Raw genomic sequence first — 14,740 nt, forward strand, 5'->3', positions numbered from 1 at the left:
ACATAATTCTCCGACGTGATCCAGGACGATAATAAAAATAAACCATCCACTTGTTCCTTGTTCCTTTTAAAGTCCGTAAAGAGACGCAAACTCTGTTTAGACAGAACAATCTTTTACTATTCATTTGTCCTGTTGTCAGCAGACTTAAATGCATGGAGTAGCCTACATCTTAAATTGAACAGGTATCTGTATTTTGTATCCAGTGTAGACAGCTTCAGTTATTATAAATGCTGTCTATTTGCTTTTGGCACGACGCAACTTGTGTCTGGTGAAGACCGGTGTCAGCTGATAAGCAAATGAGCGCCAGTGGGCGGGGCCTATGGTCCGCACTAGAGGCAGTCATATGCAAATATATTTGCCAGTGTGACGCCAAATGCCACAATATTCAAATTAACCATTTTTTGGAGCTTGATTAAATAATGTTTTGTTTATACTGAGGATGCTTTAAGCTAGGAAACTTGCAGGATGTTTTTGTGACACAAAGACCGTTTATGTCAAAAGATCAAAGAAAATGTTATTTCTCATGTCATCTTGACCCTTTTTACTGTAAAATACTGTCATATTTATGGATTTTGGTAGATTTTAGTAGAAACAACGAACTGTCACATGTTATCATGAATTGTTTATATATATTTATGGTGAAAAACAGTAAAAGGACATTCCCTGAAGTCCCTGTGTGTGACATCACAATTATATTTCTTATGTTTGGTTTGAATAATGAACATTAAGATGTTTTGTGTTACATTTTAAGTTTAGGTAATGTTTATTGCATTGTTTTAGTGTATTTGTGTGTATGACCCTGTGTACTGTTGAAACATGAGTATTGGCTGAATTGTATGTACAGGCCACTTTGATTCATCATGTGACTTTCTGATTTACCACCTGATTATCACATTTATCATTACAAAATAAAATCTGATTTTGGAATTCAAGTTAATTTGTAAACTAACATATCATTAATTGAATATACAGTTATACATTTTACAAAATACAGGCACAAATATGCCATACTGTAAACACCACAAACACTCGCACAATATTAGTTGCTGGTCCTCTAAGAGAAATGAGAGATCTCTTATTATAACCCAAAGATTACAAATAGTGCATTCAGAGAATTGAAATAAATGATAGAAAACTGATGGAAAATATGTTTTTATTTACATAACATGGCTTTCCTTTGATGTAAAGGGATTAGGCAATTTAAGTTATTTTCCAAGTACTTTTTTTAGGCAGGCAAAACTTATAAAGTTTGTGAAGAATCCACATCTCATCTTTTGATGACAGTGTATGCTATTCTTACAAACAGCACTGTGAAATATTCTTATTTTGTCACGTCATGCATCTTAAGACTTCAAATTAAATGCCGAATCAATCTGAGAAGCAGGCAAATAATAATTCTATAAATTACATTTCTACACAGTTTCGTCTGTGCTTAACAGTACAGATTAAGCCTAACGTTGAGGTGTACAGCTACATGGACTGCGGTTAGCTGTGACGGCCACTCATATCCAGGTGTGTTCACTGGTCCACATGTAAGAATAAAACACTCAGCACATTCTAACACTGTCTTTGACGGTAATAAATATCATCTATCTTCAGTAATCCAGACATCACAAAGATGATTTTGTCTCTGTGGACTGAGACTTCATGTTTGGCGGAAGCAAGGCTCTCTGATTGGAGTGTATAGTAAGCCTAATGGGTCAAGGCAGGGGTCAGAGGTCACCTGCTGACCAGGAATGACAAAACTGGGAATAAAATAGCCACCATTGGAAAACTCAAAGAATTCGCTGATCCACATTCCATGGCGTTCTCCTGTTGAGAAAATATATAGTTAGGGTTCGCAAGTGCATAGAGAAAAACTCATTTGGTGGAGTCTTGTGCATTGTGTAATATTGACAGTGGGCGGTTGAAATGGGACCTGCAGTTCAAATTTGAAATATTAGGGAGAGTTGTTTTTCCCGCCTCTCCTCCTCAGACTACACACTCACATGGGTTGCTAGATTGAGCAATTGACAACAGAAAGTGGAAAAAGTCGTACTGGGCATTAAGACGTCTCCATCTCTCAAATGCATCTCCAGTATTTATTCCTGGTTTAATGTGCCTCTGGTCATAGCTTTCTTAATGGATAGCGATTGACATGGCTTCCATGGCTGTGATACGCTGTGTTGTCTGTCAACGCAACCCGGGGTGTCGAAACACTATTGTGTAAATTGGCAGTGGCAAGAGGTGAACATTTTTTGTTTTTCAAAAATTGAGTGTACTTTCTTTCAGTCGTGATATGGATGAGCATTTTACATGCAGATTGAATGGGGGTTCTTCCAACATAAACACATTTGAAACTTTACTATTTATACAACTTACTCATGGGCACTGCCATCAATATAAATCAGGAAAGTTTTAAGATTTTCCTTGTCGAATGGTAGTCGATCATTTGAGCCATTAGTCGAATAGTTGCATTTTTCTAATAATAACTAGTGTTTTCTGAGTCAGTGTTGACTGCAGATATGAAGTTGACGACACTGACTTGACAATGCGCAAAAAGAGAAATCATACATCTGCCGTGTTATCAGTGTCATGTGATTTTCACTGCCATTCACAAATGCTCTCCTGTGGCCTCATGGGATAGTAAAGTGTCCATTGGAGGCGCACTTCAGAATCTCTCAAGAAGTAGTTGGGCATCCATGTATTTTTCGCCTACTGTTTTATGAATACTATAAATGTAGACATACTACTCGGCTCACATACCATTTTTCGCCTACTACATAGTATGGAATTAGGCATATTCAGACACATGCTTGGATATGCACCTAATAATAGCACACATTTATCTAGGTTAACGGCCAACGTTGGGCTACTACTTAGGCTACTACTAAACAATAGGCTACTACTTATATCTTTCAAATGATACGCCATGTTTGAGGTCGATGAATGTTAGGCGAAAGTTTGCACATCACATTTTTGGGGTCATACATTACCCTCAAGAAATGATCCCACACTTTAGATTTTCTGCCTGAGATAATTATCACATGGACCAGCCATGTTAACGATCTGTCTATCACAGACACTTCCTGTGGAGATTTGTTTTTCTGCGACCATCCCATCAGTTAAATTCTAACATTTGGTATAATATTAAGGGGCAGCCCTACTAGGTCTACTTTTATTTCTTATATATTTAAAATACAATTATGGTGATGATGAAGCATGTCTATTATATGATTATATATAATACACACAAACAAAAACACTCTCTCTGTACCTCTGGATGAAATGGATGGCATGACTTTGGCCGTTTGCGATCCTTTTGAAACTTCAGTCTGTCGCACTTCAGAGACTCATTATGTGCTCAGAGGTCAAGGCTGATCTTGATAAAAATACGCATGTTAAACCTCCACATTCTAAACATGCAGATGTTTTTAGTTTATGAAAGGATATAAATGATCTCAATGGGCTGCATGGTAACTGGAGGGGCGGAACCACAGTCACATTTATTCTCGACAACCACCATGAACAGGTTACTGCTGGGAATCTGCTGAATCACAAACGTCCTGAGTGGGAAAACACAGACAATAAGATATGAGTACACAGTAACTCTAAAAGTACTTCTTATTTACCTGATGACAAATCAGGTCTGTCCTTTTTTTTTTTTTTTTAAGTTTGGAAACCACATATAAAGCTACAATACATTTCTGCTCATCAAAATTAAAAAGTACACATAAAAAAAACTAAAACATGACTATATTGTTAAAATCACCATGAAATCAAGTCCCATCGTAATTTGTTTTTGCTGTTCGAGAAGCATTTTCCCTTGGATATGCATCACAATAGGGAAGAAAAGACTATTGCAACTTCTGTTTCATGCAGACTTTAACAAAATGATTCAATTAAATATACAGTATAACTCTAAATGTACAATATTTATTGAATCTGTATATTTTTAATCTAAACAATATCTTATTATCTATAAAATACATCTTTTGTGATATTGTGATATTCCATAATACTGTTGATTTCAGCTCATCTCCGATTACAATCATCATTGTCTGCATGACATTTAGCAACACACAGCACTATAAGTTGAAAATAAAGATGTGAGAAGGTGAAGCGCAGCTCTGTTTAATGTTGTCAGATCATGCTATGTTTAAACTCTCAGATGTAGGTGGGATGCACCCATTGAGGGCAAAATAACCACATACAGACTAAAACAGTTTTCTGCAGAAAGGAGCCAGTTATATGTGGCAGAAGTTTGCTTCTCACACAGTTCTAACCAGATGCTTTTTAATTAGAAGCATGAAGGTGACTGTGAGTATGTCTTTGTCATATCTGAGTCCTCTCAGTTGTATTTTAAATATTTTTACTTTCTATTTTATACTTTCTATTAAATATATGTGCCATGATAGGTTTGATTAGAAGAATATTAAGAATGTTGATAACATTTTAGCTTGGTTTTAAATTAATATATAGCTAACAAATCCTATAGTTTCATATGCGTTCATGATATACTTTTATAATTTTAAGAGCTTACAATGTAAAATATTAGTATATATATAATATAAATGCACATATTATCATATAAAGTGCTAGCAGGTGTGGTTTTATGGCACTTCAGCTGTGGCTTGGCTGATAACCCTTTAACCCAAAAGTGTGTGGTGCTAGTTAAATATAAAAGTGCATTTTCACAAAGCAAATGCGAGCATAGTAGCCTTTTTAAATCCATATCACTTTAAAAACAACACAATGTGTCATCAGAACACATTCAAATACATTAGTGTTGCAACTTAAACTCACATTAGTATCATTTCAAAGTCATTTGTAGTTAAAAAAAGAAATGCAACTTTCCACTCATTTACGCTGTGTATTATAAATAAGCATGCACACTCATAGACATACACAGATGTTCTCACCGAATACAGCCATTACAGTCAATGTTCCCTGTGGTCTCTTTGATGGTGCGCTCAGAGACAAAGGCTGGGTATTCTGTGTCACATGGCACCATCATTGTCCTCTGAGCTCTCTGGGCTGCACAGATGAAAACATACTCATCACACTCAGTTCAACTCAACCATCTACTTTAATGCACATCTCCATGTATATTATCATGCTCTTAAAACACACTCAATTGTGTATGTATGTTAGGTATATATATATACATAGTTCAGTCATGAAACTCTAGAGATCCTTTACGTGCAATCTGCAAGCAAACACATCAGCACAAGCTGATTGGCCTCTGCTGATCCCACAGCCAATGAGATTGCTTGCTCGACATTTAAATAGTCTGGTTCATAGTTTACAGTAAGTTATGGTAATTAACATAACCATATTCAATAACATGCTGAAACTCTTTTGAGATTTGTCATGATTGAAATAAGATTTTTTCCAAACAAACAAATTAATATTTCTAGGAAAAAAATCTTATTACTAAAATACAGTAAATGGACAAAATAAAATGAAAATGAGTAAGATTCAGCTTCATGAAATACTTTCCACAATTTACAACTGAAACAATATATCATTATTAATATATATTATATTGTATTTGGTTTGCATTATGGTTATGATATGATAGCAAACATGACAGTTTATATAAACTACATTTTCTGCTATGTGTGATTAATATGTCATCGCCCAAATTGAGATTTATAGTCTTTTTAGTCCTTTATTAGATTAAAATGTAATATCTATTATATATCATGAGGATGAAATAGAAAATAACAAGGGCATGTTCACAGGAGCATGTAAACCCATTAACATGTCATATATGGACTGATACCTTTGACTGTCGAGTCCCAGTTCCACCAGCTATACAGGTTAAACTCCAGCAGAAATCTGTGATAAAGACACACTCTCATTCAGAAACACAGACTGAAGAACCCAAGCTGACAATAATAATTATAAAGCAAAGGGCTTTTATCTCACATGACAAGTTCTGTCAAGAGCCATTTCACAGTGGTGAAGGGCTGAAAGAAGAGCGCAGCATGTCAATGGAGACAGGAAATAGAATCCAGAGGCACTGAAGTCAGACACTACAGCACAGATGATAGCGTACTCACATCCAGTAAAGTGCGTGCGCTGTCACTGCTGCCTGCGAACTCTTTACAGAGAGCCTGATAGTCATACAAATTAATCCTAGCAGGAACAAAAGCAGAAGCAGATTTACTACTAAACTCAACCCTGGGTTTATTTCTTATTTAATCCCGGGTTAAAGCCACCCAGGGTTAAGGAATGTTTAAAAATGACCTATTATGCTTTTTTATAGTTTCAACTTTCTTTAGTGTGTAATGCTGTTCTGAAAAAGGCTCCGTTTCTTAACTCCCCGAAACAGTCTGAATGTTTTCTTCCAGGAACGTACACTCCTCATTTAAATAATTCCCACCAAAGACATGAATGCATAAATAATGGGAGCGAGGCATGGTTAAGTTGAGTTATGTTAAGGGGCGTGACATTTCTGAAACATGCTCGAAGCGTTTGACCAATCGCAGCACACTAGTCCAGCTGACCAATCAGAGCACACTGTGCTTTTCAGAGCATTACAGGCAGACTGGGAAGAGAGGAGCTGCAACAATGCCAAATATGAATACATTTGTATTCTTTTTTTTTTTTTACATTCAAGCATGAAAACCTATTCTAGGAGAGCTCAAAAACAAAATCAAGACTTTGTTTTAATGCCACTTTCAACCCTGAGTTTGGCGCCACATTTCAGTGCTAAAAGTATACATTTTAATGAATGAGGACAGGCAATCTTAAGCGAAACAATGCAGGCCTCATTAAATATTCATGAAGTAAAGCATCAGAGAATTCTTTAAGCTTGCTTTTTTATCTAAATATAACTCATTTTAGAGAGGGTTATGCTTAAAAAAAAAAAAAAAAAAAAAAAATTGGCCAATAGGGTAAGACGAAAAATCAGGACATATTCTCTAAAAAACAACTGGACACATTTAGACTCAATCTTATTATCTTGTTTTAAGGATGTTTAAATATTTTAACAACAGAATTACTTTTTACAGTGTTCTGGATTGATGAAGATATCACAAATATGAATTTGTTTTATAATTATTAAAACAGGTTGTATACTCGTTGCATGTTGTACTTGTCCAACCAGTCTAATTAACCTCATAAATATGCAAACAAGAGTGTTTACACTGGGTTTACAGATGTACAGTAAAAAAAAACTTGAAACCTGTCTATGCAGGTTAATTAATTTAACAGATTAATGACTAACCCAAGGTTAAAATATTGTTGATGTATAGATGTGTGTGTGTGTGTGTTTCATCTCTCACTTTTTAAATGAGCCCATCAGAAGCAGTTTGTTCATGACAGCTCCCTCCACTGCTCCGAAGAAGTGGTTTGTCTGTGGGAAACATATGGACAGCTAGTCTCCATTGCATAACAATATTGATACTGAATAGTTTTATGTACAGCTCTTGTGATACAATTGTCCATATAAAATACCTGAGAAGTGTCTTCAGAGACCAGGATGAAGCCATTGTTGTCTATGAGATAGCATTTAATGTCCTAATATGAGCGGGAAAGGTAGAATATTCTGATAAACCTCCACTGAACTTTTCATAGCATATTTTCAGTTACATTTTGAAATGTATTCTCAGGCCAAATGCAACGAGACAGTAACATAATATGCATTTTTATACCAAAGCCATTAATAAAAGACATAGAATTTAAAATGAGAAATGCTATAAGGCATTGTCATATGTCATATATCATAAGTGCAGACTGATCTAAGTCTGTCATGTTCCAGAAATGCCTATTGTATAATGAGTATGTAGATAATACAGGCCATTTTATGAGTGCCATCATTGAAAATATGGCCAAAGGGAGAGAAAGAGTCACATTTACCTCATTATCACAGCTGATGGTACATTTGCCATCCAGAGCATTACACTGCGTGAAAATATGCAATGGCCAAGACATGAAGCAAATGTATACATTAATGCTATTTATATACAGATACTTGCTTTAGAGTTTACATTGGTTTATCTACATTATTTCTCATAAACAGAGCTGTTATGCAGCATGTAATAATACACGTTCAACACATCAGTAGAAGATTTGGTCTGATAAATATATATTTTAATATTTCTGTGCTTACCTGCCGGCTGGCCGTCCAAAATTTCCTCTGAAAGAATTCCAGCTTCATTTGAATTCCCACAGCTTTGGGTGTCATAAAACACACATTTAATATAGTGATGTTTAGCAGTGCTCAGTGTAAGTCAGTTGTATTTTAGCTAACAATACATTTAAAAAAACAATATATTATAATGTAATCATATTGCTTTGAAATATGAAAACATGTACCTGCCACTATAGGAGACTTTCTGTCATCGAGTAGTTGGATAGCAGTGCTTGCCAAAACCACACTCTTATTTTCACCCCCTTCAAAATAAATATCACAAATTAACACTTTACAAATTAAAACTAGTATTTACAGTATAGCAGCATCATCAATGATCATGAAATCTGGAAAAATCCACTATAGAAATGGTTCTCAGCTGCTGGTTTATGACCCAAACATGACTTGCAGGTCTTTTTAAAGGGGAAAAACAATGCTAAATACAAATAATAAAATGCAACTAACCATATAATCATATGTAATTATGAAAACAAAATAATCATACTTGTTTCCATATCTATTATTGCTGACGTCAAAGGTTACGTGTCCAATAAAAATGTACTATTCGGTGCAGATTCCTCTGTCACTTAGTAAAAACTAGTTAAATTAGACTGATGCCAACATAGATAGGTAAAATGACCTCCCCAATATTAAAAATACGAACAAAACTACAGAAAGTAAAAAAATATATAACACAATACTGGTTCATAATAAAATTCCAATGTTGAATGTTTTGTTTGGATATTTTTTTTTATGTTTATACAATAAAATGTGCTGGGATATCCTGAAGCTCTATCCATTGCTCTAAAAGACATGCCATAACCACTAGAGGGCAGCATTTATTTACATAAATATTTATATGAATCTATTAAGAGCAACTCCTTCCTTTGCATATTCAGATCAAAAGCCGCATGGATTGAAACAAAAACTCAGTTAGATAATAAAACAGAGCTCATTTATAGTGGTACAGGCAAATGAGAGAGAGTGTTTGATCAGAGAGAGTTGGAAGATCAGCGTTGTCTGTGATAAGAAGCCCAAGAGCTGTTGAGTGGGATGTAATGATCCTGATCTGTCACACACACACATTGCGTGAACATAAAAGTAGGGCACATTAATTACAGGCGAAGGAAAGAGAGATAAGCAGACAGTCTGCGTGAGGAAAGCAGTACAGTGCAGTAGAGTAACAAACCGCACTGATGCGCTATTACATCAACAGTATATCCAGCTTTCATTAAACAGACATTTTGGCAGTTTTGCCATAAAACTGTAATTTTGAAGATCCACCTGAAATATGTTAGAGTTAAATGATTATCTATGCAAAACTAATCAGCCGTATCTGCTAAATATGTGCGGTGAAGCAATGGGTGAGTATTTGTACCATATTTAATATTTAAATCTAACGAAATATACTTAGTATTTAACAATTATATAAATGTTAAATATATAATATGCGGTATGCATTGATCCAAATATAAGACACCCCCTTTCAAGATGTACTTTTTGGAAAAAGGCTTTTTGAAGACCTAATCTTGTCTTTCGTAAAGAAAATGCTTTTATTTTAAAGTAATTTTCATATTGCATATTTTTCATATGTATGGTAAATACTGGTAAAACGTACCAACAATCACATTTAAAAGTAAACACTTTATGTCATACCATAAAAATAACCTGTAGTCCATCTGAATGGAATATCTTAAGTTAAAACCATGTAGCCAACCAAAATGTCATTAATAGTAGAAGTGAAATCTTATTGTAGTCTTGAAATCTGCCTGAGAGAGAAAAAAACAGGCTATATGGCATAACACAGTAGCGCATAAAGCAGTTTAAACTGGCCTAACTTGGCCTCTCAGATCATCATGTCATTCATGTGTCATTAGTCTGTTCCTCACAGAGGTCCTCTGCCTCACAGCGTTCGCTCTCACTATCATCAATCTTCTGCTCTGGCTCCACCAGCTCCTCACACAGAAGGTCATCCTCGGACCCATCCAAAGAATGTGAGATACAGCATGTTTTGAAGCCGTTGATGATGCTCTCCGGGGGCACTGCAGCCCATGCCTGGAGGATCCCATCACAGCGCAGGCTCACCGCAGGCTTCTGAGTTTTTCCAGATGGTGTGAGCGTGTGATTGCCAGACAGCAGCCACTCTGTTTATCTCTTGCACAGTTTATCTTTGAATGGCTTGTTTACCACTACATCCAACACCTGTAGCTAACTTGGTAGGTATGATCTGTAGGTATGATCACAAGGTCACAGTTCATTGCCCGCAATTGAGTTTTGATAGGCGCAGACACGTGTCTACAGAAAGCATCCAAAACTAGCATATTCCTCTTATTTATAGTGCCTCATACTACTTTAAGCCAGTCCACCACAAGCGGAGTCTTCATCCAGCGCTTCTCCTGACCATGACCGATAATACCAGCTGGTATTGCCTCCTTGGGTACCGTCTTACATTTTAAAATCACGTACAGGGTTCCGTCAGCGAGACCTGCTAACATGACAGTCACGTGGCTCTTCTCATGTTCAGAAGATTTCACAATGACTGATTTCTCAGTTTCTTTATGTAGAGTGACAGGTAATGCCGATCAAACACCTGTGTTTTTGACATGCCAACATCTATCCGATTCATGACTCATGTGTGGTTTCCTTAGGCCGATCACATAGCACTAAAAAGACAGCAGTTTCTCCCTAAAGTCGGAGGGCAAGCACTGGGCAAGACTTGTTCTGTGGATTAGCGTAATGCTAATCCACTTTTGAACTTGCAGGTGGGTATGTTCAGCTTTTTGGCGATATTCAGTGCATTCAGCTCTGGTTATGGCCATTTTTTGTTTTTTTTTGGCTATGTACTGACAGACTTTTCTGTCAATGTCTTCGAAGCATTCACTTTTAGGAACGCGGCAAGCTTTTCTTTGACTGATAGTCTTTTAGGGCTCGCCATCTTCTAACACTACACTCTGACACACAGTATTTCTTGGCTGCTTGAGAGTTGTTAGATGACTCTGCTGCGTTTATCACCATGAGCTTAAAGTTTGCATCATAACCTCTCCTCAGTTACTGGCTCACTTGCCCGCCTTTTGAACCGCTCTGTTCTGGACGGTCACTCACCATCATGCAGTCCCCTAGCACTGTAAACTACTGTACCAATAGTTTATAGGGGAGGGTCGCTTCAGTCCTGGCGGGCACACTCATTCTACACATATTTGGCGCTACCAATTGTTGCGGTTGTATTATTGACACATTAAAAAGTCTAGACCCTGAATATAAGATGACCCCAGTTTTTCAGATGTATTTCCAAAAAGAAAACATTGTCTTATATTCAGAACAATACCTATATATATACATACATACATATTAGGGCTGCACGATATGAGGAAAAGCTGCGATGTGCGATAACATTGTTTAATATTGCGATGACGATATGACTTGCGATAAATGTGATTGTTAACTATACTGTTCCCATGTCTTAGTGCTTTAATAGGTTCTTTGCGTGATATGTCAAACGTTTATTACCTGCCTGGTTCAGAATACACGATTTTAGCGCGATTTTGGCACGATCCGTTTGGGTGTCGTGGAGATTCGTAATAACGACAACGGGCGTCACGACAGAAAGACTATAGCATGTTTAATTCTTTAACGGTCCTCCACGACGGGTTGAATATGTGAGCGAGGCGAGACGTGAGTGAGTGCAACAGTGAGTGTGTGTGTGCGCCAGTGAGCGTGTGTATGTGTGTGTGTTTGTGTGTCTGTGCGTGCGAGTGAATGTGTGTGTGTGACGGCACGCGATGACTGGTCGGAAGGCAACGTGTAGTCTGACATGTTTCTTGTCCACGACAAGATTTTAGGAGTCAAAAACGTGTAGTGCTAATCTGAACCAGGTATTATTCATCGTGTAGGCTGTCTGTTGCGATGTGTTCATCGCGGGAGTTCATATCGCGATGACGATGAAAATTCGATGTATCGTTCAGCCCTAATACATATCAACCCCACAAACTGTAATTTTTTATTGATTATTTTTCTTAATTTTCTTGAAAACATGACTATGCAATGAACAAAATCACACATTAAAATGTAATTATAGTGAAATTAATGTTAGCTAAAATCGAACTAATTTTAATACTCATCAACTGCTTTTTTCCCTGCATGATGCCATCCTTAAATCCCTATGTTGCATGACATGAAAACTTTGTATGTGTGTTGAAGTACTTGAGCATCATACCTGAACTGAAGGGAATGGAGTACACAAATGTGCCGGGCACCTGCTCTGCGGCTCTTTTATACCACAGAGGAAAGTGATCTGCATTAAAGACACCCTCTCTGTCTTCAGCCGTGAGGAAATCTCTGCAAACACGTTCAACCACAGAGGATATTTTACGTCATCATTCGTCATTTACACTTATTGAGGCTTTTTAATTGGCTAGTGTAATGAGATTAGAATCAGGCGATCACTGATTGACTCACTGATTGGTCAGCTGTTCGGGAACCACAAACAGGTTGGTTCTGGAAAGACCAGTGCGGGTGCCGAGGAAAGCGATCTCAACCCCTTTATCAGAGTTCCTGTTGATAAAAACAAACAAAAACCTGTTTTAGAAAGACGGGCTCTAACATGAACAAAGCTTTCCTACCCAGTCAACCAACACCATTTACCAAAAACTGCAGTATGAACGGCAAAAACAGCCTTTTTAGATTTAAGAGACAAACAGAGGGTCTAATAAAATTAAACGTATGAAATATGTCTCTTTTAAAATTCATTTATTAAATAGAAGGAGTAAAGAGTATAAGTCCAGACTCACTCAGACTTATTGAGGGCCAGTCCAGTCCAGTATGCTTCTAAGGGAGCGGTTACCACAGCATCAAACAGAACCTGCTGAATCAGCTCTCTGTCACCTACAACACAAGAGAGGACATTTACACACTCAACAATACTCGTCAGGCACCTACTTTAATGGGGAGAGTGTTTAAACAAGTAATTTTGTAAGCAAGGTGTACAAGCATAACTGCAGTATGACGATTCCACAGAAGTTTACACTGAAAAACCAATCAATTGAGCTCATTTAACTGAAAACTGAGCTGAACGTAAAACCGTTTCAGAAGCAGAACCACTTGATGAAAGATTATGAAGACAAACATTTCTCCTTAGAACAACATGCACTGATGAATCGATCACAATAAGACCAGGAACATGTATTAAGAAAGTAAACAGGGTCCATTTTGATTTGCTGCTCACATTTGAGGTGTGGTTTACGGCTGGTCATGTACAGTTTGATGGCCTGAACTTGAGTCAGGTGACGATGATCGTGATGCTCATCTGTATTACAGTACGTCCTGAAACAAAAACGTAAAAAAGCACAATGTTTGATACTTGTGTGATTAATAACAGTAATAGAGTGTTATATATTGAGTGTCAATAGAAGTCTTTACCATTCATCAGCAAGGGCAACATCTGGTTGCTCCAGATCATGTAGACCTAAAAAAAAAGAGAGTGTGGATTGGATATTATAGAGGATTACAGATGAGCTGGTGGTATCAGGAACACTCCTGGATACTTATAGATAAATCAGAGAAAGAGGTATGAAAATATTATTTATTATTCACTGGACTGTTAAATAAAATCTGAGTTTTATTCTGGTTGTGTTTAAAGGGTTATATAGATAATATAAAGGGTTCAAAAGACTTTAGATTAAAGATTAAAGTAATTTTAAAGATTAAAATAAACTTTAAATATATTTCCCGGGATGAAATATATAATTTATTGTACTTATTTTATTTCAGCTAGTTGCCAAGGCAATATTTATTATTTTAATTTAGTCTAACTTAATGTACTAAAATAACTAGAACAGAAATAAGAATTAACAAACACTACACAGATGAATAAAAAAAACACTAATATTTTTTTTTTAAAACACACAACAAAATAACTAAAACTTTTAATTAAAAGGAAAACTGGAAAGATACAAAAAAAACTAATTCAAAATATGAATGAAAACTAAAATAGTATCTCAATGAAATGAAAATAACACTGAGCAATACTGTATAAATACACCAATAAAAGTATTTGAATTGTTCCTACATTGATCATAACAAAAAAAAAAAAATATTAAGGATTTTGAACATTTCTCTGGGTTACATATATTTTAAATTACCACATAGGAAAATTAAAAATCAACGTACTGTATACCAATGGTGAAACAAACTCCAAAATATCAGACCTTTAATAGGACTGAAAAGTAATGAAATAATTCATAGAAAGAAAACGAATAAAAAAAAATATATATATATAGACAAGAATATATATTCAAGCATATATTCAAACTTGCTTGAGCAATGGTTTTCAAAAGTCTTGTTAATAAAGAAAATCCTCACCAGCTTCTAGTGAAACATTTCCCTTGAAGAAGTATTTTCCGTGTCCTCTCGAGAGTGCCACACCTACACTACAAAACACAGAAAACACCATTTCAAAAGTTTGTATCATCATAATGTCACGTTCTTTCAATCAACATTTGTTCAAATGTAATACTTTTATAAGTAAACATCTGAGAAACATTTACGAGACATGACCTACCTAAATGGAGTTCCTTTAATATCAGTGTAGTAATAATCATTGTGCATCGTCAAAACACGTTT

At 36.1% G+C, this 14,740-nt stretch overlaps 1 protein-coding gene across 4 annotated transcripts in view; it reads right to left on the reverse strand.

The window, feature by feature from the left end:
• Positions 1 to 838: 838 nt before the first annotated feature.
• The window catches only part of cacna2d3 (calcium channel, voltage dependent, alpha2/delta subunit 3), a 44,799-nt gene continuing 30,897 nt past the window's right edge, over positions 839 to 14,740 (reverse strand). For 2 of the 4 annotated variants that reach the window (XM_079598387.1, XM_079598389.1), the window contains 19 exons: positions 14,679 to 14,740; positions 14,480 to 14,547; positions 13,538 to 13,583; positions 13,344 to 13,441; positions 12,910 to 13,003; positions 12,578 to 12,673; positions 12,336 to 12,457; positions 8,308 to 8,385; positions 8,102 to 8,163; positions 7,849 to 7,893; positions 7,447 to 7,509; positions 7,275 to 7,345; positions 6,048 to 6,123; positions 5,914 to 5,954; positions 5,768 to 5,823; positions 4,902 to 5,016; positions 3,433 to 3,545; positions 3,257 to 3,339; positions 839 to 1,812 (listed from right to left, as the gene is read on the reverse strand). In XM_079598387.1, the coding sequence (XP_079454513.1) occupies positions 1,720 to 1,812; positions 3,257 to 3,339; positions 3,433 to 3,545; positions 4,902 to 5,016; positions 5,768 to 5,823; positions 5,914 to 5,954; positions 6,048 to 6,123; positions 7,275 to 7,345; positions 7,447 to 7,509; positions 7,849 to 7,893; positions 8,102 to 8,163; positions 8,308 to 8,385; positions 12,336 to 12,457; positions 12,578 to 12,673; positions 12,910 to 13,003; positions 13,344 to 13,441; positions 13,538 to 13,583; positions 14,480 to 14,547; positions 14,679 to 14,740 (1,482 nt within the window). In that variant the 3' untranslated portion in view covers positions 839 to 1,719. Of the gene's footprint in view, positions 1,813 to 3,256; positions 3,340 to 3,429; positions 3,546 to 4,901; positions 5,017 to 5,767; positions 5,824 to 5,913; positions 5,955 to 6,047; positions 6,124 to 7,274; positions 7,346 to 7,446; positions 7,510 to 7,848; positions 7,894 to 8,101; positions 8,164 to 8,307; positions 8,386 to 12,335; positions 12,458 to 12,577; positions 12,674 to 12,909; positions 13,004 to 13,343; positions 13,442 to 13,537; positions 13,584 to 14,479; positions 14,548 to 14,678 lie in introns of all 4 variants that reach the window. The other 2 variants (XM_079598386.1, XM_079598388.1) reach the window with 1 other exon arrangement.

Source organism: Phoxinus phoxinus (assembly GCF_949152265.1).
Source record: "Phoxinus phoxinus genome assembly, chromosome: 22".
NCBI classification, from domain to species: Eukaryota; Metazoa; Chordata; class Actinopteri; order Cypriniformes; family Leuciscidae; genus Phoxinus; species Phoxinus phoxinus.